The sequence below is a fragment of the Curcuma longa genome, chromosome 17, assembly GCF_044706935.1.
Source record: "Curcuma longa cultivar G26 ecotype Majalengka, Jawa Barat chromosome 17, ITB_CL_G26_1.1, whole genome shotgun sequence".
Taxonomy (NCBI): domain Eukaryota; kingdom Viridiplantae; phylum Streptophyta; class Magnoliopsida; order Zingiberales; family Zingiberaceae; genus Curcuma; species Curcuma longa.
In genome coordinates, this window is record NC_133877.1 from 9,408,934 (window position 1) to 9,433,217 (window position 24,284).

The following is a 24,284-nucleotide window of genomic DNA, read 5'->3' on the forward strand; positions in this document are numbered from 1 at the left end:
ATAGATTAAGTTCACAAGTCCATAAAAAAATAAAAAAATATAAAATATTAAAAATTTTAAATTTGATTATGGATTAGGTGGGTTAAATTTATGAACTCATTAAAATTTTTATTTTTATTTTAAGTTTTAGAAAAAAATTTCTCAATGTGCGGGTCAGTTCAAATCTACTTTAGGCCAACTTGCATGTGTCGTGGACTATGGATTAATCCATTTAGATCGATTTTAAAATAAATTGATAAAATAATAATTTAATAAGATGGATTAATCTAATCTAAATTGAGGAGCTCGAGGATGGAAAGTGCGGCCAGGATTTTAAGAGATATTTATGGAATTAGTGAGGGGGTTTCTGAATTCATATTCTTGTTATCCATCTGCCCAATTTTCTGCCCAAGTAAACGGGCGCTTCAGCGTCAAATCGAAGCATCGTCCATTTCCACGAGCCCTCCTCGGCTGCGCCTGCAGCGTCACAGCGCACGACAATGACGAGGATAACAGCGCCGGATGACGAAGACGGCGACTCCCCTCCTCTTCCGACTCCTCCTTTTCGTCCTAGTCCGTCAGCGTCTGCCTCCAGTAGAACTCCCTCACAGCGAGCGCTTCCAGACATCCACAGCAGCTCTCCTACTCTTCTGTCGGTCTCTTCCACCAGAGCGCCGCCTCAGTGGGTTCCTCTCGACAAGCACCGGTTCTTCTCCTCTGCCGATGGCGGCGTCGGCAGCAGGGAACCACTAAATGATCACCCCAGAAGCAGTAATCTCTTGAGCTGGGATGCCGATTCCTCACGCCTCTATGTGTGGGATCCCCTCTCCCAAAGCGTACTTCGCCTCTCCTTGCGCTTCCGCGACCCTGAACCCCCTTCCTCGTTATCTGCCGTCTTGGAGGCTGCCATCCCCTTTGAGGTCACGACTTTCTGTTATCGTCTTACTAATTTTGTGTTCTTCCTTTTGTTTTTTTTTTAAATATTTTGTATGATGTAAACTCAGCAGTTGTTGGAGATCGTAGTTTTACCTTCTCTGTTCTTTATATTTTTGTCGAACAATTTGAATGCAATTATTTGATTGGGTTCTGTAATGTCTCCACAATGTTGCCACCTGTTGCTTCAGGTTCGTCTCTTGCTTTTGTATTCCCGATCACCATACTTTGATTTTGCTTATGCACTCACGCTTTCCTTTTCCTCCTCTTTGTTCTTATTTCTCTCCTTACTCCATCCAAAAGAAACTTCACTCCTATCCTTTTTATCCGGGAATAAAAAAAATAGAATAATAGCATAGAAATCAACAGGGCATCTTATGCTATAGAAAGAAGTGAAGTGCAGCCATTCGTATTGCCAGAAAAAAAGTGTCATTGATAAGGACATAGAGTCAGCTTAGGGCGTGGGGCTGCTATTATTCCTTCTAGCAGGATGCAGTCTAAAATGTTGCTGCTGGTTATTATACAAGTACAGAAAGCTTCCTTAAAGTAATGGAGCATTTCTCATGTTTATCAATAGCATATAAGAAATAGCTAAAATCAAGAAGATTAGAGATTCTTCCTTAGTTGCTCTATATTAACTTGAAAAATTCACTATAAGTGCTCCAAATTGGTGGATTTTTAAAGAATTATGATCTATGTGGACAACATTGTGACACATTTTTACAAGTAAACCTCAGGCTCCTATATAAGTAATACTAACATGGTTCACTTGATTCGATATTGTTAAATTTTGCCTGCATTTGATCTATTTCTTGAAGGATATCTCTTGCTTTGTGAACTTCTGCAAGTTTTATGCTCAAAACATTTTTCATCTGCTTGACTTTATATAATTACAATTGGTAAAATCTACTACTTTTATGCTCCTCGCACAGGTATTGGCTTCAGATATTCAGATTGAGGATAAGGTTGATCATATCTCTCTCAACATAGATGGATCATTATTACTTCTCGCAGGATCCAACAACGTAAGGATCATGCATATAAATGACAAGACCCCTGCAATAGAACAACTGACATGCAGGTTGGTTAAGAGAACACTATGCTTCCCTTTTACTATTTTGTATTCTCTCTTTTACTCTATTAGCTTCTTAATGGTGGAACATGAAGGTTGCCTTGACAATACGCCTTTTTGCGAAACTCAATGAACTCTTATGTATATATATATAAATGTAATATTTTTGTGGAAGCATGAGATGCCACAAAGAGATCTTGATTTTTTCTTCTACCAAGTTTCCTTAATGGTTTATCCCTTGCCAAATGTTTTAGCTTGGGAAATTGTTAATTAAAAAAAAATCATTTTACTAATTTTTCTTGCACGATTGAACTTCTAAGGACCAGATTTGTTCAATATCACATTGGGGTTTGTGTTATCAGCCAGCGATGGAGTTTGTTTTAGTGCACAAAGATTATGGTGAAGAGGAAGGATTGAAAGGCAAGAAGGGTGAGAAAGGGTGAAATAGTAGTTTACTTAGGATTTCTATTCTCTTGTTTCCATTGGTAGTTGTATTGCGAATTCTGTTGTAGTTTGCAACATTCATCAGATTGCTAGTAATAAAAACTGCATGAGTAGACTCCATTATTCAATGTGCTAGATAACATCATTTACATATTTGTATCAAGAGACTTAGGTGCTTTAAGGTGTGGAAATTCCTTCTATGGGACTATACAATTGCTCGAATGAGGCAAGATTTTTTTAATTTCAATAGAAAAATTATACTTAAATTATGTGAATGACTGTGATATGCAACTATTGAGTTTTCATATGAACAATTGTTAAAGTCTCTCGAGCTGTGATATGCTCTGGATTTATTTATTGGTTAAGAGACTAGATTTAAAGGGGAGTCTTGGCATAATAGTAAAGCTGCTGTCGTATGACCTGGTGGTCACGAGTTCGAGTCGTAGAAACAACCTCTTATAATGCAGAGTAAGACTGCGAATAATAGATCATTCCTCGAGACCTCACATTGACGGGAGCTTTGTGCATTGTCACATTGATGGCCTTTAGATTGGATTTATTTTGAGGGAGTTTTTATTCAATATATAGTTATAAAATTTGAATAGAACTGTCTGGTCAGATTGGAAAAATCCAAATAAGAACCTTCAGTAATTTGAGTCTACTCATATATAAAGAATGCAAAAGATCAGGTTTGATTGGCTGACTTGGCCTATCAAACAGTAACCTAAACTCTCAAATTTCCTTTCTATTGAAGTAATAGATTGACAAATTTGTCCTTTTTTTTTGATAATTCCATCACATGTATATCTTTGTTAGGGTTGTGGACCTAACAATTTATTAATGTCATATTCTGTATATTTAATCTTTTATAATTGTATTTGTTTTTTTAATTCTAGTTGAATTACTATGATCTTGTTTACTTTTAATCTTTTGTTATGCATGTCATTATACATTGTTTCACATAATCCTCCACCTAAGCAGCTTATGCTGCTGCATAAGCATATACAATGACATGCTATATGATATCTTATCACCACACAAAAAATTATATTTCCTTGTTAGAGGTTTTAGTATCAATAGGGCTATTGGCGTTGTCAATTTAGTCAAACGTTAGTATTTTAGATTTAGGGTTATGCAAAAATTAAAATGTTATGTTGGAATTTTGGTCTATGATTGAAATGATACGATTCTTATATATCGTGCTAATACGATTTTGGTATTTATTTACTTTTAAATATAATAATTTTTTTTGTAAATATTTGAGAGTAATAGATTATACATGATTATAAAAATCTCAACTAGCTTGCTAATACTAAAAGGAGCATCACGTATTAGATTGGAACATTAGTTCTTACAACATCCTTGGAAGATCAACACTATAATTTTTTTAAGATTTAAATTAAATAATTATTCTAAGATATGTGATATTTATATTAATTTTTCTAGATGTTTATCAATATATCTCAATTCACCATTGGGAATAGAATTAATATACTTATCTTATAAGACAAGGATACATATGGTCCTGAGCTCTGATATAACGAATCATTGTATGATGCATCAAAACTATAATAAAAAAGTTGAGTATCTTGGTCACAAGTTTCATTTGGTTTGTGAGTTTGTTGAAACTAACACTTAATAGGAGTGTCATGACCATCACCTTGCATTGCATGTGTATAACCTTATATGTCCATGATTCAAGTGCAGCAGTCAAGGGAACATAAGTACATAAGTTTACCACACCTAGTGCATCTCTACAGTTAATGCCTTCATTAATAGTTGTCATGTTGTCGACGTCCCTATCATCATTTCAAACTTCTTGTTAGATTATAGTATTATCTTTAGTCACTCTCATCAAGTTCTTGCTTCTTAATTCTTTGAGCGGATTATGACCAATTATCAGCTTGCTTTTCTCTTGTCAACTACTTCCTATAACCAAATTAGGGATTTTTCTCTCTTTACTAGATATTACGAGGGCTTTGACTTTTCCATTTGGATGTGAACTTTGGTTGTATTTGGGGTTAAGACACTCGCTTTGGTTGTATTTGGCATTAAGACATTTGAGAATGTTTCGATTGAGATCCAAACAATAGAAATTCTGGTTGAAAGCTTTAGCATCATCATCTTCCTTGCCAATATCTTATCTTGCTCTTCTTCAATTTGTTAGGCATGGAATTGAGTTCGTCATGATGGATATCTTGGTTCATCAAGTAATGAATTTTTGGCTTCAACAACTCTTCATTAATCCATTATTGAATTATTTTCATTCTGGATGAAGCCTATATTAAACGTGTCTACATCACTAGACTCTTATTCTTTTTCTTTCTGTCATGACTTAATTTAAGCGCATAATATAATGAACATAGACAATTTTCTTTAAGAAATGATAAGAGGTTCAATTTCATAATTTCATGTGAATAAGTGAGGAAGTTGTTAAAATGTCTTTCACAACCGCATAATAATTATATTTGCCAAGAACTTATACTCAATATTTTAGGGGTTGATCCTTTATATTGTAACTATTACTAAGTTGTAAGATAAATAAATGAACAAAATTAAAATGGTCTTCTATATGAGTAGATGATGCCTATTTATAAATCATTTTATATTTATCAATATCTAATTTATATTTGTATGTGACTACAAAATCATCATATAAAAGCTATACTCCTGGAAATAATTAACTCTCATTAATAGTTTAAACAACTAATTATCTATTTGATTGTAGCCTCGATATTAACTTTGAGGGACACTAGCAGATCCTCATTTGTGGCTAGGCTATATCAATATTAATATGCCAAATTAAGATAATAATCTAAAATAAACAAACATACATTATTATCAATATTAAAAAATTATTAAAAGAATTATGTGATACTAAATGAATAATTTTTGTCATTTAGTCGTCTCATCAATGATTATATCAACACAATTTTAATACTTGGTTGATGACTGTAGGTGCTTCTTGAGTTCTCGTGAATCAATTGGTTGAACATTGCCCATTTGTGGTTTCTTGTCCATGCCGATCTTGTGAAGGTCAATGTCCAAAGCTTTAGTGTCATAAAAATCTATGCAATATCGTCCTAGAATCTAATAGATCTAATAATTGTTTGGCCACTCCACCATCAGTGTAGTATCGAGAAGTTTCTCAATTTTTGGAAGTGAATATAACCTTCAATTTGACTTTTTCAGGGATGACTTTAAATGAGAGTTGCAAATTGAGTTGCTTTTGGTGATAAAATCTTCTTTTCAATAAGTTTACGCATTAATTTTGAACCCAATGACAAGTAAAAAGGAATTTTATTAATGATTACCCTTTTTTATTACCTTCTTTACCATATCGAGATTGCCATGTCCATCATCATTAAATCAGTGCAGTGTATTGTGGATGATGACCAGAACAATGTTAGACAATCTTGCTTTAACAACTCTCCAACTCTCTCAAAGTCGACACCATTATTAGTGACCATTGACATTATATGTTCTACTCTTATCTCTTAAATTATATTGTCCATTAAGTGATGTATATAAGATGTATCATGATATCTTGTAGTGACAATTAACAACTTTATGAAATATATAAAAAAAGGGCAGTTTGGTGCACGAAGCTCCTACCAATACTGGGTCCTAGGGAAGGGTCTATTGTATTTATTTTACTTTACAAGAGACTATTTCCAAGACTCGAACCCGTGACCTATAGGTCACATGACAATAACTTTACTGTTGCGCCAAGGCTCCCCTTCTAAATTTATGAAATACTTGGGCAAAAATCAAAAGAGCACACTCTTTTATTGGAATTGTCAAGATTGTACTCCTTTTTATTTATCATCAAAACAACCCCCCATCCCGCTTTAGCCCATTTTTGTTTTGAAAGTACCCTTGTTTTTGGCACTATTGTAGCACCTACGGGATCATAGCTACTACATAGTTGTAACAACTATGGGATTGTAGTTGTTACTCAGTTATAGCAGTTATGATCTCATAGTTGCTATATAGTTATAATAGCTATGGAATCATAGCTACACAACTATACATTTGTAGTAGCTACAATCCCATAGCTGCTACAACTACATAGTTGTAGCATCTATGATCTCGTAGCTGCTACAACTGTGCAGTAGCAATAATCTCATAACTGTTACAATATAATGTTGACTAGTGTTGACCAGAGATAAAGTGTTTATATTGTAATAGCTATGATTCATAGCTACTACAATGTAATATTAACCAATGTGTGACTAGACATGAAGTCTCCATATTGTAATAATTATGAATTATAGCTTCTGTAACATGGTGTTATTTGTGTTGACTGAGTCGAAGTGTTCATGTTGTAGCAGCTATGTATCATAGCTGCTACAACAACGCTGAATATGGGTATTTTCAAAAACAAAAATGGGTAGAAGTGGGATGGGGTGTTGCTTTGATGATAAATAAGAAGGGGCACTCTTTTGTCGATTCCAATAAAAGGCGTGCCCTTTTGTTTTTTTACCCAATATACTTTTTGTAGTATAGTTAAAAATTGATAATACCCATTCACATTGGTTGGGTTTAGCTATTACACATAACCCCATTTTGATTTCGTTGCTTCTTGCACAATGCAAATAAATATATGGAATTTTTTCATGAGAAATAGAAATTGCTAGTATTTGTACATTTTTGTTTATAATACCAAAATTAATATTATACTATAATTTTTTCTATAAATGTTAAGATTATTAAAAATGATTAATTGTAAACTTTAATTTATGAAAATTTTCTATATGTGATTTTCAGATATTTGAAAAATAATCATCATTGATAGTATTAATCCAAAATATCTAACTAAATGACATTTATGATGAATTAAAAAAATTGTTATGACGTGTGCCAAATTTTATCTTTTAAGATGACTTTCTAAGGAATAAATATGTGAGAATTCCTTCTGAATAAATATGGAATTGACTTTTGCCAATTGGATTAATAATTTTGATGCTAAATTGTCATGCTATTCAACCTATTGATCCACTGGAGCTACTTGATTAATCACTATATTAATTATGCAAATCTGAATTATTAGGAATAATTTAGATTTGATGATAAAAGATATAGTTCCAAATACAACAACAACCAAGCCTTATCCCACTAAGTGGGGTCGGCTATATGGATCCTTTTACGCCATTGAGCTCTATCTCTTATTATATCATTATTTATATTTAAATAAATTTTATCTTGTTTTATTGTTGCTAACCAAGTTTTTTTTGGTCTACCTCGCCCTCGTTTGATATGCGTATTTGTCATAGTTTCACACCGCCTAACTGGAGCATTTATCGGTCGTCTAAGTACATGTCCGTACCACCTTAAACGTGTCTCATGGAGTTTTTCCTCAATAGATGCAACTCCAACTTTCTCTCTAATGCTCTCATTTCTTATTTTGTCCATTTTCGTATGTCCACACATCCATCTTAACATCCTCATCTCCGCAACTCTCATCTTTTGCTCATGTGCTCGAGTCATAGCCCAACATTCAGCGCCATATAACATGGCAGGTCTAACTGCCGTTTTATAGAACTTTCCTTTAAGTTTTAGAGGCACTTTACGATCGCATAAAACATCTGATGCTCTCCTCCACTTCAACCATCCTGTTTGTATTCTATGTAAGACATCTCTCTCAATCCCTCCATCGGCTTGCAAAAATGATCCTAAATATTTAAAACTCTCAGTTCCAGACAACTCATCATCTCCTATTTTAATACTTGTCTCATTACGTTCAATATTGCTAAACTTAAATTCCATATATTCTGTCTTTACTCTACTAAGCCTAAAACCTTTCTCTTCTAGTGTTTCTCGCCAAGATTCTAATTTAGCATTTACTCTCTCACGTGTCTCATCTACCAATACAATATCATCTGCAAATAACATGCACCATGGTACGGTATCTTGAATGTGTCCAGTAAGTTCATCCATGATTAGTGTAAAAAGATAAGGACTTAGAGCTGACCCTTGATGTAACCCTATCTTTATTGGAAATGCTTCAGTTAATCCGTCTGAAGTCTTCACTCTAGTCGTTACTTCCTCATACATATCCTTAATTAGGTCAATATATACTACGCTAACACCCCGCTTTTCTAGAATTCTCCATATAATTTCCCTTGAGACTCTATCATAAGTTTTTTCTAAATCAACAAATATCATATGTAGATCTTGCTTTTGCCCCCGATACTTTTCAATTAGTTGTCTGAGAAGATGTATAGTTTCTATTGTCGACCTACCAGGCATAAATCCAAATTGATTTTCGGTGACCATAGTCTCTTTCCTTAATCGTTTTTCTATTACTCTTTTCCAAAGTTTCATGGTATGACTCATTAATTTAATGCCCCTATAATTTGCACAATTTTGTACGTTCCCCTTATTCTTATATAAGGGAATTAGAGTACTTACTCTCCATTGATCTGACATTTTCTTTGTTTTCAATATCATGTTAAATAATTTTGTAAGCCATTCAATACCTTGTTTCCTTAGGCACTTCCATACCTCTATCGAGATATCATCTGGTCCAACGGCTTTTCCATTTTTCATTCCGTTTAAAGCTTGTTCTACTTCTGAAATTTGAATTCTACGGTAAAAATTTAAATTTCTATACTCATTTGACCTGCTTAAATTACCTAAGTTAAGTTGATCACCTACACCTTCATTAAAAAGTTGATGAAAATACCTCTTCCACCGCTCTTTTATTTCTCCATCATTTACTAATACCCTATTGCATTCATCTTTAATACATCTTATTTGGCTAATATCTTTTGTCTTCCTCTCTCTCACTTTAGCTATTTTATAAATGTTTTTTTCTCCTTCTTTTGTATCCAATTTTCGATATAACTGCTCAAAAGTTGTATTTTTAGCTTCATTCACTGCTTTTTTAGCCTCTTTCTTAGCTAATGTATATTTTTTAAAATAATTTCTTAGCTAATGTATATAATTTCAAAATTATAGTTAAATGCCATTGCTATTGACACACAACTCATTATTACTGTTAGATAATCTTGCTACGAAAGGTCTGCCTTAGTTTTCACCTTCCATCTTGAGGTTTTGTTTCTTTATTATTTTATATTGAATTCGCCTTTAAGAACAAAAATCTAAAAGCCAACCACTTGGATAAGTTATTAGGTGTATACTTTGTTAGCCTTTTGCATATGTTCAAACCTATCTGATTGAGTCTTCCAGTCCAACTATGTCCAAGATGTCTTGTGCAAGTAGAATGATATAACCATGAGGATATTTCTAGAAATTTGAATTCTTTAGGTGCTCTTAAGGTGCCCTTGAATCACATGACATTAGAGACCTGCATGACTGATGCTTTTTACTTAATTTTAAGCATGCAGAAATATACTTAAGAGTATTTGACTGAATGTCTATGGAGTTGTGATTGTTATTCTCGATTAGTCTATAGCATAGAGTGATTGCTCAATTAGAACAGTAGAGATATAATTCTGAGTTGAGGGATAGTGATATCAAATTGCTTCTGGTCTATGCTAGAAATGTGCTTCATTTCATTGTTAGTGACAAACAAAGTTCATGATTGCCATCAGATAATCCTATGCCAAAGGTTGGTCTCCAATGTTGGGAAAGTCTATGCTCCTTTTCTGAAATCAAGTCACCTTCCGTTTTGAGGTTATGATTTCTTTTATTATTATACAATATGTTGCAAAGTCTTTCTATTAGATAGGAAAGTTATCGTGCTTGCAATGCCTACTGCGATACCTTACGTGAGTGCCCAGTTCCTAGAGAAAACACTCTCCTAAAATTGGATTGAAGCACCATTGTATTACCTATACTGTCCGGGACACCTAGGTGTGTTCCTGGTGCCATTAATGGCAGGATAGAATATCTAGATGAAAGAGAAAGATGCAATCTTAAAATTAAATCATCCTAGTGATCTTTAACTTATTTGATGGGATTGTTTGTAGTAGTTTGTTTTGACATTTCTCTTATAACTCTGTGATGAACATATTTTCCCTTGGTTAAAATTTTGACCTTTTGGATTAATTTGGTGTACACAATGATATGGTGGTTAAACTTGGGAAGGCTCCTACGATCCATAGACATGCACATCTGCTATTCTCTTCATTCCCATTTTTAATATATTTTGGTTCTTAAAATTGTAAATGAGTTTTGCATTGAGTCACGTTAGTTATTACAATCTAAACTCTGAAGTCTGAACTACCCAAATTAATGGTGTTTGTTAATGTTTCAAACAGGACAGACTCTGTTGCTGCGCAACTATTTTGTGGCCTGAACAATGGCCTACAAATTTTACAGGTATCCTGGCATCCATACAGCAGTTGTCACATAGGCATTTTATCATCAGATTCTATCTTCAGGTAAGTATAAACTTCATAAATATCTAAAGTTAGTTTCTTGTGTGATGAAGCTATACAATCTAACTGCTGTTACTGTCATGTTGTGGTAGTTAAACTGCATTGTTATTCACTAATTCTGTATTACCGTCTCTTCCGTCTTAGTTATTTATCGTGTTATCAAAATTAATCTTGATGGATCTATCAATTCATAATCGAGAAACTTTCTGCTTCTTTTATTGTCTTTTAATAATGTATCTTCAACACATAAACCAAGCTTTTAAATGGCTTGTGCCCAATTATTCATTTTAGCAAAAAGGTGGAATCCGTCACTCCAGTGGCTCCACATGGTTGGTACCACGACCATATGTGAGGAGGTAAATCGAGAAATTGCAGTTGGTCACTACGGGGGAGGGCATTGCCTCGGCTTCGTTGAGATTCGACCCTTGCCCATTTCAGCAAGTCTGCCCTGCAATAACCAACTCAATCATGCCCTGGGGGCTGTATCCAATTATTCATGTAATAGTTCAAGTTTGTTTGATGTCTCTATAACTGGGCGTGTCAGATTTTACTGCATGGATTAAAAGAAAAGGAACATACTAGAACGTTTAAAATCTCAAACCATATGGTGAACAATTCGATTTGAGTACCATATGTTACCGTGCTAGTATGATTTTGATAATAATAATTAATTAAACTATTCTATCATTTATATCAAATAAATTTACCTAATCCTAATTTATTTATCACAAATCATATAAGCTAAGTTATAAATCATATAACAAATAAATGTGTACAATCGTGGCACTGGGTGACACAACACTGAAACTTAAAGTCAAGATTTGAAAGTTTGAAAAAGGCTTATATACTACATAATGAATTTGGACGAATTTTAATGGGTGATATTGAACATACTAGAGAGGCTCTCTTAGCCTTTCATTTAGAATAAATTCATATACTAACATGTACTCTCTTGATTAAAGTAGAAACCCACTAGTGATGCTAGGCTTTTGCAAGAACTCATGGCAACAACTCAATCTCAGACTTGAATTCAAGTGCACCTTTTGTTGATCCTTGCTATGCCCTCTTGATTGCAACTATCTATCTATGTGGAAGCATTCCTCTTAGACCTGAAGGGAGTTGGGTAAAAGAAGTTCATTTTTAGTGTTTTATTTATAGAAGTTTGGCATATGATACTCAACAATTACCATTCTGTAACCTCTAGAACCAATCTCATTGGACATCGAAAAGCTATTAATGCATCTTTTAAGTTCATCAAAAAGAACCATCTTGCTCCCTTTCGACCGTGGTGCTCCATTCCTTTCATCTCCGTTGTGTGTCATAGGTAGAGGCGGGGGAGAAGGACAAGGTGGAGGAAGGGGAGTATGAGGCTAAGGACAAGGCAGACAAGACAAAGGAACAGACAAATAAAGGCGGAGGAAGAGTAGTAAGAGGTAAACGGCGAACCTCAAAGAAGTCTCATTGTGTAGGCGGTTCTCACAATTGTGCCCTTGCTTGCCTGTTGTCTTCACACACCATGTTGCTGTCATGGTTATGTGAATGTTTCGTGTGTCGATTGGTGGGCGGAATGCTAAATTATGCCCATGTTGACCGACTCAACTCGACACTTTAAGTCTTGCATAATAGTTTGTACACAGTATGTTTAATACTAAGTTAATATTATTGTTAGGTATCTCCTTTCAAGAGCCAGTTGGTTGTGGTCGCCATGGCCAAAATGTATAGTTTCTTCAACTGAAACCAATAGTATGTTGGCATAAGTAAATATCATTATGTCGCCTATGCCTTTTCGATGCTCATGGGAAGGAGATGAAACACTATTAAAAGAGATGAAAGGAAGAGGGTAAAAATCAATCGAAGCACCACTACAACAACAAAGTGATGTGGATTTTTTTGTACATTTTGGAAATTTATCTTTGTATCCTAACTTGTCTCATGGCATGTTTATGTTTGTGTTGCTGATCCACATAAGTATACTATCCGATAGTAGTTTTACGTTGTTAACTTCTTATCATGGAACTCAGTGGGGTCAGTTCCTAATTCGTTGCAAGTATGAAGGAAGTGCCAGACATACATGATCAGGTGAAATATTCCAGGCATGACCAACAATGTGACATAAGCTAGGCATGCAAGATTTAAATCATTGAATTAGATAGGGCAATGTTGAGACGGTTGGGATTTTTCCTCTTGGTTATTTTCTATAGCCAGTGCTGTGTTAATCGTAGAACTGATTCTTTTTTAACTTGCCATTTCAATGCTATTGAAATCACTTTGTTCTATTTCGATAAACTTGGGCAATAGATATATCTGTATTCAAAGTTCATTAAATTGCAATAAGCTTGTGAGTGTACAATAGAAGTCACTTCTATTCTATGCTGCAGTTGCTTCTTTTATTTGAGATTCTGCAATCATTTTTGATGCTATATGGTCATATTGCTGCTATCAGAAATGTTAAATTTTTATGCCCAGGCTTTTCAATTTGTCATGTGACGTGGAACATCCAGAGCAAGAATATTATCTTCAACCTACTGAACCTGGAAGATGCCAAAGTGCTGCATCATTCTGCCCTATGGCATTCTCATTCGGAGGTGAACATTTGTGGGATAGATTTTCTGTGAGTATTATCATGAACTTGATTCCAGAAACTGTGATATATTTCTTTTCTTTTGGTAGATTTACATCCATTATGGATGCAATTTATTGTCTGAATTATACCATTATTGTCATCGCATGCCTAGCCCTAGTGTGGAAAGCCTTGGCCCCTAGAATGAAACTAGATGCTTGCCCTCAACAAGGTGAACATCAAACAAACAACTCATCTAGGTATCCTTGCGTACCCTTACATATGACTTACCTTATTACAAAGTAATTTGATCCAAATAAAAACAGACCACGTTAGAAAATACCTTAATCCTATAAAATAAAGTATTCATGTTATAAAATATATTTTATTCTATTTATACTTTTTGGAGAAAAAAATGTATCATGTTTTCTAGAATAACATGCCCTGTGTTGCTTGTCTTATGAGTTTATATTATTATAGAGGATATAAAGAGATCCCTATTCCATATCACATTCAAACGATAATTCAGTTTCTATGATGACATTACTTCTTGCCTCACTGGATTGCTAATAGAGGCACTTAACCCCATGAGAGCCGAATTCACAAAGCTATCTCATGTCACAATTCATGGTATCTGTTGGTATACAATCAAAGTTCCACATTGGAAATACATAAAAAAGATCATGAGTTTATAAGATGGAAGATATTTCCATTAGTATGAGGCATTTTGGGTAGAGTCCAAAAACAAAATCATGAGAGCTTAGGCCCAAAGTGGATAATATCATACCATTGTGGAGATATTTTGATTCCATCGGTACTAACAAGTGGTATCAGAGCCATGGTCTATGTAGATTCATGTGGATAATGGTAGGGGAGGCCCGGACCATGGGATAATGGTAGGGGGGCTCCCGATAGAGGGAGTTCAGACGACCCGGACCATGAGGATAATGGTAGGGGGCTCCTAGTGATCCTTTGTTTGAGGGGAGGATTGTTGGGATACAATCAAAGTTCCACATTGGAAATACATGGAAAAGATCATGAGTTTATAAGATGGAAGATATTTCCATTGGTATGAGGCCTTTTGGGTAGAGCCCAAAAACAAAACCATCTAGTAACATGTATAAGTAGAACAAATCAAATAGCATTACAAATATTATGTAACTCATCTATCCCGCCTAGAAACATTAATAATGATGACGATCCACCTATTGTACTCGTGTAAATGATGTAATTTCACACAACATGCAAATGCCATTATCTTGATCTATGTGACCAACAGTATACCCAAGGACAATGGCAATAAAACAGACCAAGCAAAAGCAGCCGTTAGATAAAAGATAAACTAAAGTTTCATGACCGATCTACCCCCCACACAAACATTACACAACAACTATGAAACATCCTAAACTATCATCCCTTCTGCTTCAATCAACATCTAAACAAGAGATAAAACATCCTAAGTGGACTTGACAATCAGAAATATAATCTAGATGTAAAAGCTCTATCTTGATGGCATAATGAAGTTAGAGATGCAATTCGTCTTTTTGCTGGATTGTCGAGTCACAAGTCCTAGAAAATCCAAGATGTAACTCTTGAATCTCCAGTCTCCCATTACATTGTGCTGCCCATTGTCTCATTGCCTAACCATTCACCATTTTTATGTTGGACTTGTCTCCATGACTTAGTTTAGTATATTGCAAGCCAATATTTGGTTGCCTCTTCACACGTCCTCATACTTCTAGTCTATGTTACTTGGATTTGGATACAAGAATTTGACACAAATATGGATCCAAGACATTATTTTTTTCAAAGTGAAGACAAACAGACTTCTTAAGTCCAAATTTAGGATACGGGTCTATATAGTGAAAATAAATTTGTTAGTTTAATCTATCTAATAATTTCTTAATAGATAAGGTAATAGATAAGATAATTAATCTATTAATATAATTTAAGTTAATGATTAACCTAGTTTCTTATGAAATAGGTATTGATAATCTATTCTAAGATTAAATATTTTATAAAATAATTCAATTCTTACTAAATAGGGTAATTTTCCTGGTTTTTGCTTATTCTTATTACATAATCCATTTTAAGAATTAATTTGTAAGACAATGTCCTAATTTATAAATACTATTAGTATTTAAAATATATACTACAAAAAGTAAAAAAATATATAAAAAAGATAATGATATGAACAATTCATGAGGTATAAGCTATTAATTATTAAAAAGATACAATAAAGGAATTAACATGAAGATTCAATTAAGGAATTAGTGAATTAACTGATCAATAAATGCACTGAAGGAGGATGGAAGCAGAGCTGAGACTATAAAAGGAGCATGGAACTTCATAATATTGTTCATAGAATATAAACGTTTCAATAAGTAAAAAATGAGTAAAGTAGATAACTTTGTCTAAATATTTATACTTATAATGAGTATGGAGAAAAGGTGATGCAGCGCTGATAATTATCTTATTACTGATCAATAAATGCACTGAAGGAGGATGGAAGCAGAGCTGAGACTATAAAAGGAGCATGGAACTTCATAAGATTGTTCATAGAATATAAACATTTCAATAAGTAAAAAATGAGTAAAGTAGATAACTTTGTCTAAATATTTATACTTATAATGAGTATGGAGAAAAGGTGATGCAGCGCTGATAATTATCTTCTTAATAAGACATTCAAACTAAGATGCAAACTAAAGGGTTTGTAGACCTCTCTGCCACTGCACCACCAGTTCAGAGTCGTATTTACTGCTGTCAGTGTAATGAAGTATACAAAGGAATCATTTGGAGTACCAATCTCATCATGTCAGATTGAGACTCATCCCAATATGGATATGGTGATCTGGACAATGTCAGGCCCTATGATTATGAAAACTGGTTAAAAGTGGGTAGTATTTTAATTACATTGTTTAAATTTAAAAATTATATAAAATATAAAAAATCATTTTTATATTTATTATCAAAAGGCCGAGGTCGCAAAAAATAAAAAAAAAAGAACTTCCAAGTCTGCTTATATATTTATATATACAACTATACATATTAGATAACATTACCCATTCTGTCTATATGTAATATACTTTTTTACTTCCACTTATTAAATCTTTAACCTTATTTTGCTTTGGGTTGAGAAGTAACAATTTTTGCCTATACTTTATATCCTGTGTCCTTAAAAGCACTATTCTCATGCAGGTGTTTTTTGTTTTTAGTGATGGCTCAGTTTTTGTCCTCTGTCCAATCGTTCCTTTTGGAAGGTAACTTCTAATATTTTATGTTGTTATTTATTTTTAATTTCTTTGTTTATCATACTATGATGATCTGATTGGGACAAGAAGTATCTATGCTCATTAAGTAGGAATTTGATTGATCAAAAGACTAAAATGTGAATCCATTGGTGATGAAACATTGATGAGAAAGTTGGCTCAAAATGCATTTGATGTTGATTTTTGCAGTTCCTGCCGTCGGTCACATATTGAAGAGATTCAAAGTGACATTACTATGTTTGGTTTGAACCCTTCGTATTCGGAATCTGTTTGCAATGCCCATCTGGCCATTGATTGGTTAGAAGCTACATATCCTGAGCTAAATGGTCATTTAGGTGAGGGAGAGAACACATTGGTCTTGGTGGCTCATCCTTATGCTCCAATAGATGCTTCACTTTCCTTGCAGGCACGTTCCGAGAACTTGCTTGAGATTACCTTTGAGATTACTGCACTTCAGTGCTACATTTTGTTTTTGTTTTTTTTTTTTGAGAAAGACAAATTAACTTGATTCTGGAATATATGTGGAGAATGTATAGTAATTTCTTCTGGAATCTAGTATAGTGTGAATGCATTGGCATGCAACTATCTTCTAGGCAATTTTTTTACTAATTGAGTCAAAACTAGGACGCAGATATTTTTCTCATCTCTTGAATTTCTTGTGCTTTTGGGATATCATGACTTAGCTTACTATTGTTGCCTTTTTCTCAGAGCCATGCATTTCTAGTGCTTTTGGTTTAAGGAATAATTATTTTATTTATTATGAATTCCTATTAAATAATAATTTATATGTTTAGAGAAGTGTCCTTAGGGATGAATCTTGCATAAACCTCTCAGAATGCAGTGTTAGTGAGGAATATTTTCTTTGTTAGACTAAAAGGGAAAGTGTATAAGAATATATAACCCATCGTACTCTATGGATTAGAGTGCTGAGGTGTTAGAAAACAAGTATAAAAAAGTTAATGTAGGGTTAGGCATGCATGCTAAGATTTATTTGCAAAATAAATATTCATATTTGGGAGCAATTATGCGTGTTCCAATAAATGATAACATGATAAAATAGTTGAGATAGTACAAATACGTAGGAAACAAGTACAAAAAATTAACATAGGGTTAGGAATGCTAATATTTATTTGCATAGTTACTACTATGGACAAAATAAATATTCATATTTGGGAGCAATTATGTGTAGCTCCAACAAATGATAACATGATTAGTAACTCCGAATATCCTAGAGGACCAATAAGAGGACTATGGTTCAAATCCTAAATGTAATGAATATCCTAGAGGTCAACTTCTGAGTGTGCATAAGCTTTGCTCTAGATTTACTCGGTAGGTGAATAGGAGAAAGGGCGTCTCTACCTCTAGGATTAGTCGGGTGAAGCTAGAACACCTAGATTATCAAAAATAAATAAATAATAATAAATGATAACATGATAAAATAGGTAGAGATATTATAGATATTTTTAAAGACAACTAATAAATTCTATAGTTTAAAGATTTGATTCTATTATAGTGCAAGATACATAAGGATAAAAAATATTATTGAATGAAATTTAAAATGTATTTAATTTGAATATTACGAAGGAAATTGCCTTGAATAGAGCAAATGAGAGATAAGATTTATATAGTTGACCCTAAATAGTAAGGGCAAACATGGTGTAATAAAAATAACAAAGACAACATGCAAAAAAAAAATCATTAGCAAGTATTTGATTACTAGCAAATGATTCACAAATTGAAAATCCATTTGTGGCCAAATCAAGTGCAACTTATTGGTACAATCATGCTTCAAGTTGTTCATGAACAGTCAACATGTTTTGATTAGTAGTCAAAGGTTTATGTTTGCCTTAAGTGTTTAATTCAATATGTGTCAAATAGGTCAGGTTGACTACTTAAAAATTGGGGAACTGCAACAAGTGTTGATATTAGAGAAATCCAACATGTGTTGGCAGTGGACGAAGTCCTAGTAAGTCAAGGTTGACTGAATACTTAGTAAGTGGAAGTCTCGGTAGGTTAATATTGACTAGATGCTTAGTAAACAATGTCATGGAGGTAAGGTCCCTTGGAAAGTGGAACTTTTAGTTGATCAAGGTTGATTTGAGATTGGGTAGACAAGGAAGTCTTGGAGATGTGACTTCTTAGTAGGGAAGTCTAAGTGAGACGAGAATCTACGAGTGACCTATACTTTGGTTTTGGGTAAACCTTGACTTAGAAAAATAACTCGGTCTTAGAGTTAGTCATAGTCGATGATCTCAACTTGGTTTAGTGGACTTGTAAATGAGTCGACTAGGCAATTGACCCAAGTTGCTTTACTAGCAAACATAATGTTTTTGTTTGTGACCGAGTCAACTGGGTCAACTGCTAGTCCAACACGAATGCTAGAAGATCATTGATTTGCTGTTAGATAGTCTACAAGATATAGCAAATGAGTCGATTAGGAGCATGACCATTTGACTCGCTTATCCATTGGCAGACTGAAGGCTAATGCGGTCGTGAAAACAGTTGGCTGGTCTAAGTCAACAATAAGCTGTTGGCAAAACATGAAGGCTATAAGGAAGCTTGGAAGGGTTTTGAAGGCTAATAAACTGCAACTAAAGTGAATAAGTGCTAAGAAAAGCTCTACTTTGTGTATTTATTATTGTTTCACTTATACTATTGTTATTCTTGTTCTTGTTGTAAGGAAGGTTATATGAGGAGGAGATAGAAGGTACTCGAACCATGTAAAAGAGGAGTGTTTAGGGTTTAAAATGAAGTGCAAGAAGTCCTAAGAAAGGCTCTTCTATGTGTTTTTATTGTTGTTTCACTTATTCTCTTGTTCTCGTTGTAAGGAAGGTCATATGAGGAGAAGAAAAGATAGAAGGGATTCAAACCATGTAAAAGAGGAGTGTTTATATTGCTCGTGGTTTAAAATTTAGTATCGTGCCGAGAACAAGCGAATTTTATTATTTCGCTTGTTGTCTGACACCGGCACTGCGAGCCATAGCGGAGTCGTGGAGGCGCCGCGATCTTGTATATTTCTTTAATTAATTTTTTTGTATTTTTATTTTTTTAAATATTTAAATTATTTTTATTTTTAATTAATATATTTTATATTTAGCCGACCCCATATATAAGGCTTGGTTGTTGTTGTTGTTGTAATATATTATAAAAAAAATATCGAAATCATATCGTCATTGCATGATATGGTACTGAAGCAAACTGTATTGTTCTAGTCCGAAATCAAAACTCTGATCCAGATCAAAATTTTAAACCATAATATTGCTTGAGTTTGTCATTTGTGTTTTTGATATATCCACTGTATAACTAACTTTTATTATAGACTCAAGCAATTAATCTTTCATTGACTCCCCTCTAGCTTCACCAACAGATCCAACTATTGCAACCTTAAATGACCTTATTTCAACATTTGCAAGGAATATCAAAATATAAAATACAGTATAAAAAACCATAAAATATTATGTTAAATATAATTGTAATCGGACTTTGTTGATTCAGATGTTAATCATGGTATTAGATGCCATTATGACATTTTTATTTAATTATTACTCATGGGTACTCGGTATGGTCATTTGCATGCAACCAAATGCTAGTCAATATTTTTTTCCCCAAAAATATCTCCGGCTTTTATCTTCCTAATTTCTTTTCAGGTAAAAGAGCAGTTTCACATTTGTTTCTCTCTTCCTAGTCTGTATTGTTTTTATAGGTTTTACATTCAAACCATTATAATTTTGTAAAACATGGCATAATGAATTATAACTAGTGATTAACAATGGGTAGAATGTGGTTTATTGATTTGCTAGAGAAATCATCTTATACATGGAGTCTTGATACCCTTTTGTATTCATATCAAATATGACACTCAGATACTGACACTTCGAGTGGATACTCACAAATTTTATTGGTCACATGTAGAAATTTTTTAGAAATAGCTGCATTTGGATCTGCACCTTTATCGGATCCTCATGCCCAAGCCCAAATATCATAGGTGAAATCCAAACCAAAATGATACTTTGAAGCTGTAATTTTCCAAAACGAAATGGAACCAAAACCAAAATTAATGAAAATGGCATGGCCAGCAAGCACAAGAAACATAGCTGGTTTATTATGGTCTGAAGCTAATTTCATTGTCCTACCTTGGTGCCTACTTATGAAATCACTGTTGCCAAGGATATCATTTGAACCCTATATAATTTTTTTTATTTCGACTTTTGTCCTTATCTTGTTCATAAACCGAATAGTACAAATGAAAGTATGACAACTACACTTTTTTTTCTTTCAGAAATGTGGCTTGAAGGTAGTGTCTGTTAGAAGTTCCATATTTGTTTGAGAATTGATTCTATTAACATTTGAAACTACAAACACTGTATGCTAGTCTTGATAACTATAATACTGAGGCCCTCTCTGTCACTACCGTTAGCTCATCAAGTTTAATATTCCTTTTTGCATCTATCTTCTTCATGACTTTGAATATCATTACTATAAGGTTTTCAACTTTTTTCTTCCAATTATGATTTCTTGTGTAAAATGCCTTTTGACTACCATAACATTATTCAGTCTTGACAATCCAGGGGCCTCTTACTAAAGTTTATCTCCGTGAGGGAAATACCAATTCTGAGGTGAAGGACAGTGCAATTGGTGAAGGCAGGGTGGTTGGCTTCCTTTACAAATCTGTTGGCAAAGATTCTGTTCTTATAATTTCTTGGAGTAGCGGTCAGTTGCAGATTGATGCACTTGCAGATGAAGTCCAACCGCAGTGGAATATTGACGCTTCTCCTCGCATTTATCTTGATTCAAATGGTCATATAAAGGGCATTGCTATGATATGTGATCCTAGTCCAAGAGAAATTCTCAATGAAAAGCTTTGTCTTCCATTGTCTAATATCTCTGCCACAGATAAAACCAATCTGGGGCATCCTCCTCATCTAGTACGGCTTGCTATTGTTGACTTAGCACTGCCATTGAATGTGTTACATAGTCTTGCTTTGTCTTTATTTCCTGACCCACTACTAACTCATCGATTTTATTGTCTTCATGGTGGCGGAATAGACTTGATTGCTCTACAATTCCTGCCATTCACTGATCTGGACCCTGGTACAAATGTGATTGGAAAGCCTCCTTCAGTGTACCCTATTCTAGATACATGTAGTAGTACATCTTGCTCGACTATTTTTGGTTTCGCCCCAATCGCTGATTTGTACGGACACTCTCAGCTTGTTAGCTTACTGTCCTCGTATGAGTTTGTTGTGCTAGAAATGGAGGCTTGGGATGAACTTCTGCACTTTCATTATGATGATGATGGAAAATCAAATGCCAATGTGGAAGGTTATATCCCTGATATCTTAAGCAAACGAGTTCTCACTGGGCCAAAGGCCATTGCTATTCCTTCTTCAACAAGTCTCCGAACATTACCCGCTGATTCAATAGATGGGCGAACAACTCTTCATCATTATATTAAGCTTTTCCGTGAGAATTATGTAGAATATGCACATAAGGTATTGTAATGCTTAGCATTATTGGAGAAAATATTATTTCTCAGCTTTTCTGTTTTCTAATTCTATACACAAATCCAGGTTGGCATTAACCAGTTTAGGTGAGAAATGATCATTAACCTATAAAGGTTTCTTCTTAACTGAATCATAATTAAAAAATGAAAGCTACTTTTCTCTTACTTGAGCTTAAGGTTCTCATTTTTGTTTCATTGCTCTATCTGAGCAGATACGGAAAATGGTTCTTTGTTGTACTTGTAAGCTTGTCTTTGCTTCTACTTGTTTAGCAGTGGTTGCATTTTGTCTCAATCATCTCACTTGAACTTATAAATAGATGGACGTATTAAATATATATATTTATACTTAATTCCCATGGAATAGTTAGCTGAATCTTTTATACTTTGTTTATATGAACCTGTGATTTTTTCCATCATGTTTTGTGCTCAGGTCTTTATTGAGCTCAAAGAACACTCTGGCTATCAGCATAAAGTTCTCAAGGAACAGCACAAACGCTTGAGTGAAGCAAAACAGTCTGTTGTGAACGCTGAGGCCAAAGAGGCAGATATAAAGAACAAGATTATTCGAGCTTTCAAAGTCTATGAGCTTTTAGATCAGCGTTTACAAAATTTCAGAAGCTTACCTGGAGCAAACAAAAAGCCATTGACACGGGCAGAAAGTGAATTCAAGGCCGAACTCGGTATGTGAAACGCAATAAGTAAAGATGCTGTCTTGCATTCCACTAAGTAACATATTTCCTTTGCTTCTTTACAGATAGGTTTGCAGAGGTAGAATTGGATGCCTTGCATTCTGCTATTCAAGCTTTGAGTGCAAGGCTAAAGAGATTCTATCAATCTTCTCCTGCTAGTGCAGGAAATGCAATGAGGCAAGCAGCCAAGAGTCGCAAGAATGTGTCAGACCACCAGTTGTTACAATTGAGATCATCCCTTGAAAGACTCTCGCTTCTGAACAAGGAAAACCTAAAGAATCTAAAACAAATAGAAGACGCGCAAAAGAATCTGGAAAAGTAGTACAATTTTGTGCTCATAACCTGTTGAGAAAAATGATTTATCTACTTTGTTTATCTTCGTCATATTTAGGAGGGAATAGGTCACAAGTTTTATAGATTCTATTCCGCGATTGGTTTCTTCTTGAGGCCATTGTGCTTTGAAAATTCAGTTTACTGGCAATGGTCAATCTCCTTGTGCTTTTATTGTTAGAAAAGGTGAGTATGGTAAGTGAGACTCCTACCATCTAGTTGTATACGCTGTACATGTATAGATGGACATCCCAATACACATGATACACAATGCTCGATGCTAAACACAAGCTTCAAGCATGGAAGTTGTGCATAATCAGCTGAATAACAAACTGGACTAGGATTGTTAATTGAAAAGGCTCACTAGAGAAAATAACTAATACTAGCAAAGCAGAGAGACCTTTCAAGCTGGTTGATCATCTACAATGATAGCAGTCATTTTGTCTGTTGTTTATCAATGGTGATGTTATAGATGAACCTGCAAAGTTGAACTATTCTTCGTTTAGGAATAAAAACAATATTATTGTTGTTCTTATTGTTAATTTCATCCCATGAAACATCATGGAATATACTTGCCAATTTGATGGTGCTATGTTCAATAAAAGAGATAGTTTGGGCTCTCATGGAATATACAATTGAACTAATTAGGACATGGCCTCTGAATTATTGTGATAACTACATTCCTAGATCATTAGCCTTGCAAATTCAGTTTGTTAGGTTAGAAAGCATACTTCCTAAGAGACATAATTAAGAGGAACTTTGGAGAGGAAACCAAGCTGGAAAGAGTGAGATACCTAAAGATGTAATAAGGTGGCTACAGGTTCAATTGCTTGGCCCAAGGTGACGTGGGTTTACATCTTATCCTCTAATCAACTACACAACATTCTAGCTAACTACTTTACCTGTCAGTTGATTGAAAATCATTTGAGTCGACTCCAATGGATAAGTTAATAATGTGAACAATACATGAATAGACATTGCAAGCTAATAGTCAAAAGTTCAGTCATCTAGTTCAATCCTTAATTGACTTAAATTTAACAATGCATATAGTCTCAACATAGTCAATTACTTAATCAACTCAACAACTTTAGTCTATTAAATCCTTCTTCCAATCGACTAGGGTCATTCATAGTTGACTCAACATTTCAATTGACTAA

General features: G+C 34.2%; 1 protein-coding gene across 1 annotated transcript; it reads left to right on the forward strand.

Moving 5' to 3' along the window:
- The first annotated feature begins 442 nt into the window (after positions 1-442).
- On the forward strand, positions 443-23,278 carry LOC141811883 (nuclear pore complex protein NUP88). Its single transcript, XM_074699957.1, has 9 exons — positions 443-899; positions 1,845-1,993; positions 10,657-10,779; positions 13,243-13,387; positions 16,535-16,596; positions 16,795-17,011; positions 21,174-22,097; positions 22,539-22,788; positions 22,863-23,278. Exons 1-9 carry the CDS (start codon positions 480-482, stop codon positions 23,117-23,119), a joined length of 2,547 nt encoding a protein of 848 aa, XP_074556058.1. The 5' UTR covers positions 443-479; the 3' UTR covers positions 23,120-23,278.
- Positions 23,279-24,284: the final 1,006 nt, after the last annotated feature.